General features: G+C 40.5%; 2 protein-coding genes across 2 annotated transcripts in view; one reads left to right on the top strand and one right to left on the bottom strand.

The window, feature by feature from the left end:
* Positions 1-434: 434 nt before the first annotated feature.
* LOC107669889 (RING finger protein 223-like) lies at positions 435-1403 on the bottom strand. The gene has a single exon (XM_016462320.1). The coding sequence runs from the start codon at positions 1261-1263 to the stop codon at positions 508-510; it is 756 nt and encodes a 251-aa protein (XP_016317806.1). The 5' UTR covers positions 1264-1403; the 3' UTR covers positions 435-507.
* Positions 1404-3460: 2057 nt separating this feature from the next.
* The window catches only part of LOC107669878 (sphingosine-1-phosphate phosphatase 2-like), a 10133-nt gene continuing 8957 nt past the window's right edge, over positions 3461-4636 (top strand). The window contains exons 1-2 of the mRNA XM_016462307.1: positions 3461-3769; positions 4326-4487. Coding sequence (XP_016317793.1) covers positions 3515-3769; positions 4326-4487 — 417 coding nt within the window. The 5' untranslated portion in view covers positions 3461-3514. The remainder of the gene's footprint in view (positions 3770-4325; positions 4488-4636) is intronic.

Consider the following 4636-nt stretch of genomic DNA (forward strand, 5'->3'; position numbering starts at 1 on the left):
GTATTTATTTATTTATTTTTGAAGGGGGCTTTGACACAATTCGAACACTGGACAAATGTATTGCTCATTGTTATTTAATGCATAAACTAACGTTAACAAATAGTTTATAATCATTGCACAAATATAAGCAATTGTAACTAGTGAGATAAAAATGTTACTAGTAGTGTAATTATACTGTAAAAAAAATATATATTTTTTAAAACATTATAGAAGTTTGTCTACGTTTTGCAAGAAAATACTTTCAAAATTCCACGTTTAATTCAGTGTTACTTGACGTCCTTTATAATTATTTGTGAACTTTACCATTAATTTCTGAGTGAAAATTTTTCTAATTAGCCTAATTTCCCCCCAGTATACTGGGATTGATACTAGTTGGCACATCTAGCCAATACTAATAAATTGTATAACTCTTTAAAAGATACTGATAGTACTAGTAACATGAAAAGAAACTAACCGGTATTAAGAAATAATAGCTGAAAGGGCTTGTCATACGATTCTGATCTTCTGTCACGCGTTTCTCCGGCTCGCATTAGTGGTGGCCGAGGAGCGGCCCGTATCGTGCTCCGGTCGGTCTTTGAGCCAGTAGAGGAGCCACGTTACCATCGCCGACACCATGGCTAGGATGCTTGCCACCGACAGACAGAGGGGTCCCGTGGGCGAGGGCGGCCCGCCGTGGCTGTGTACGAAAATGAGGCCCATGAAGAGCAGCACTAGCATGGACAGTAAAGAGAAGATGACGCACACGCATCCGGTTGTCAACGCGAGCCGCCTACAGTTTTGGCAGCTCTCGTAGCGCGAGACCGAGTCCTGGGACAGCGTGGTAGTGGTGGACGGCGTCGCGTGACCAGCCATGGACGCCCCGGACGCGTCCTCCTCGCGCCTGAGCGCCACGAGCGCCGGGTGCATTGGTGGCCGGTGGGGCGGCAGAGCATCTTGAGGCACAGGGTCCGAATCGATGTACAGAGGGAAATCTTCCGTGACCTTGGTGTTGTTAGGCAGGTTCTGGATCCGATAGTCCGGTACGGGCGTGCGGTGGCGGCACACGGGGCAGCTGATGCGCCACGGCCGCTCCTCGCACAACTGCAGCGAGTGCAGACACTCCTCGCAAAACGTGTGCAGACACTCCAAGATCTTGGGCGCCCTACGGTCGAGGTCGAAAAAGTTGTAGCAGATTTTGCACTCGTATTCCTCGTAGGGAAACGCCTTGGGTACCGGGAGACCGGGCGACTCCGGTCCGTTTGCTGCTGCATCCGCCGCTGCCATGGCATCTCGCGCCGCTTCACATCCTCCACACAATGGGCGCCAGCCAGTCACGCCAGCCACCTTTTCTTCTCTTTATTCTGTCAGCGAAAGCCGTTAAACCCGGACATTTTATGTGTCAGGGCTTTTTTAAAGCGCTTCATTTAGTCGGGAGGTGATGTAATGCCGCCTTAAGGGCGACTTTATTCGCTCTCATCCAGAACCGATGGGCGGTTGCGAGCGCATCGAGCCCGGAAAGATGCGGGACGCGGGAATCACACCTTAATCAAGCATCAGACACGGGTCAAACAGCGCGAGCCTTTCGGCTAAATTTTGCTGTTTGCGTCAGTGGATTTAACTCCTTCTTTGCTGTTCAAACCTCTCTGTTTTTCCTTCCATGTATCATTCCCGACTCCATGGAATTGAAAGCTGGCCATATCTACCTATTTGACATTTCAACTAGCTCACGTTGTTGTCATGGAAACTAATAATCCAGAAACATAAGGCTTGCCTATTTCAGGTTCATTCACAGACTTCTCAGACACCCTCCATTCAAATAAATAAACATTTGTATTATGTTTATTTTGTATGTGACAACTAGCCCCGGTGTCCTTTTTGCGTTTTATATTGGGCAAAAAATTGTATACTCACAATTTAAACAAAAAATGGAAGTTTTGTCACTTTTCTCCATATGCTAATAACTTCTGACATGAAAAACTGGTAGTTTAATATGAAATCTTTTACTATAAAAACTATAAACTAAAACTATAAAAAGTGTTATTATCATATAAAATATGAAATCGAAATGTTGACACCTTCATTACTGTCAATCACTAATTCTTCATTTTCTGCTATAAATACAGTACTCAAATAAGATCGAAGCCTGAGCTTTATCAGAACATACTTCTCAGACACCCTCCATTCAAATAAATAAACATTTTTATTATGTTTATTTTGTATGTGACAACTAGCCCCGGTGTCCTTTTTGCGTTTTATATTGGGCAAAACATTTTAAACTCACAATTTAAACAAAAAATGAGGAAGTTTTGTCACTTTTCTCCATATGCTAATAACTTCTGACATGAAAAACTGGCAGTTTAATAAGAAATCTTTTCAATATTTCTTCATTTTTAATTTTTACTAATAAAACAAAACATTGAAATTAGTAATCTAATTATAGGTTTTTCCTTAATATTAATTTCCTGTTAGTCTTTTTGTAGTCTTTTGAACTAAAACTAACAAAAGCCATTTGCCAAATGACATCATCTTCCAGGACCAGGAAGTGCATTTTTGGTGGGAAAACAACAACACAAACACCAGGGCCCCAAATATGATTGGACTTCAGTTACCAGATTGGATCAAATCTTGAAAATTATTCTAATTCTAATGGATTATGTAATCCAGTCTTGGTTTTGATCTGGATCAAACCATCAGTAGTGTAAATTGGGACACTTTTTGCCATTGAGATTGCTTGGAAAAAATGGCCAAATTAACCCCCTGTGGGTTGTTAAAAACCTTTTGGTAAGGTTGGGATACATTTGATACAAAACATCAGGAATATTCGGAAAAAGAGGGGATTTAGATTGGATTTCAGGAACAAAATAAAACTTCGAAATTGGTCATATAGGCTAATACAATGTTTGTATTATGCAGTGCATATACAGTGATAAAATAGATGTAGAAGAAAATATTCTTTTAAGACATTTTAAGAGATTCGAAACGAAGGGGGGATGATCATTCTGATCCAGATTCAACTTTTAGAGTTTTAGCAAGGGATTTGGCAATTTCTGTTGTTTTGTGATTTGGTTAATTTGGCTCACTCTTAAACTCTACATCCCATTAGATAAAATGACATAAAAAGTGCTATTATCATATAAAATATGAAATCGAAATGTTGACACCTTCATTACTGTCAATCACTAATTCTTCATTTTCTGCTATAAATACAGTACTCAGATAAGATCGAAGCCTGAGCTTTATCAGAACATATTTCTGAAAATTACTTTCAGATATAGAAATATACGTCATTAAATGACTATAATAACACTAGAATATTCTTTGTTTTTTTTAAGTCACGGAGTCAAAGGTACTGCATGGCAGGAATGACCCACCTGTGACAGGTACGATAAGCAGGTAATTTTCCGTGCGTAAACATGTCAGCCAATCAAAACAGCCATAAGCTTCTACGTCAGCACTCTTTCACGCTCTGCCACCTGCAGCTGTAAAACACAACAGTGAACGCGGGCTGGGCTGGGCTGGGCTGAAAAAGCTCAAAATGTGGGGGTTCATCTCGTACCTGAACAGCCCCGAGCTGGTGGCCAGCTTCCAGCGGTGCTGCGGCCTGGTTCCGAGAGAGACGTGCTCGTATGTTAGTCGAAACGGACTCGTACACTCCAACGGATCCGGTAAGGACGTTCCGGTCACGATCCACCGGCGCAAAGCAGAGCAGGTGGCGAACGGGACGTCACGCGCACACGACAGTAACTCCAACTATAAATCCGCCAGTTTACAGTATGAAACCCAAGGCGAAGTAAGTAAATCAGATTTAAATGAAACTCTTCATTCAGGTGAATTGAAATTGAGAGGCTCCCTAATGTGAAGGCTGTGCTTTTAAAAACAGAAATAGCAAACTACAAGATTTTCCTGTTTTTCTAGTTGGTTTAGACTGTCAGAAGAGTATAAAGCAATTTTTGATGTCTCATCTAGATACATTAAAACTGTTTTCAAAATTCATTTATGTTGTTAATATGTACAATAAGCTTTAAACTGAAAGGCAGGCCACTGACCTAATAACATACTGTCTTTAATAATAATAATAATAATAATATATTTTTTAAAAATATCAATTTTTAGTGTGGATTCAATTAGTTACAAATGTCATTAAACTTTAATATATTTTCATAATCAGGGTGAAATATGTAAAAGTGAAATTTGTTCCATATATGATGGTGCACAGATAAAAATGTGAGTCTTTCATGGTGCTACAATCCTCCAAAATGTTGAAAAGTATGTAAACGGGTTTTGATTTGTGGTTTGTTGATGTGGTGAAGCAGTTTATTCAGCTAGATGCATTTCTCTGTGTTCAGGAGCAACCCGGGCCTCATTATGAGGTGAGGAACTGGCTCTTTTACTTCCTGTTTTTGACATCGGCCACTCTGGGGCATGAGGTCTTTTACATCACCTTCCTGCCCTGCATCCACTGGAACCTTGACCCGTTTCTGTGCAGGCGGCTCGTCAATGTGTGGGCTGTAAGTTGCTGAGAAAATCACACACGCACACACACACCCTGTGATTAAAGGGGTCATATGATGCTTTTTTAAAGATCATTATTTTGTGTATTTGGTGTAACAGAATATGTTGACATGCTTTAATGTTCAAAAAACACATTATTTTTCAA

Source organism: Sinocyclocheilus anshuiensis, unplaced genomic scaffold (genome assembly GCF_001515605.1).
Source record: "Sinocyclocheilus anshuiensis isolate Anshui unplaced genomic scaffold, SAMN03320099.WGS_v1.1 scaffold272, whole genome shotgun sequence".
Classification (NCBI taxonomy): Eukaryota; Metazoa; Chordata; class Actinopteri; order Cypriniformes; family Cyprinidae; genus Sinocyclocheilus; species Sinocyclocheilus anshuiensis.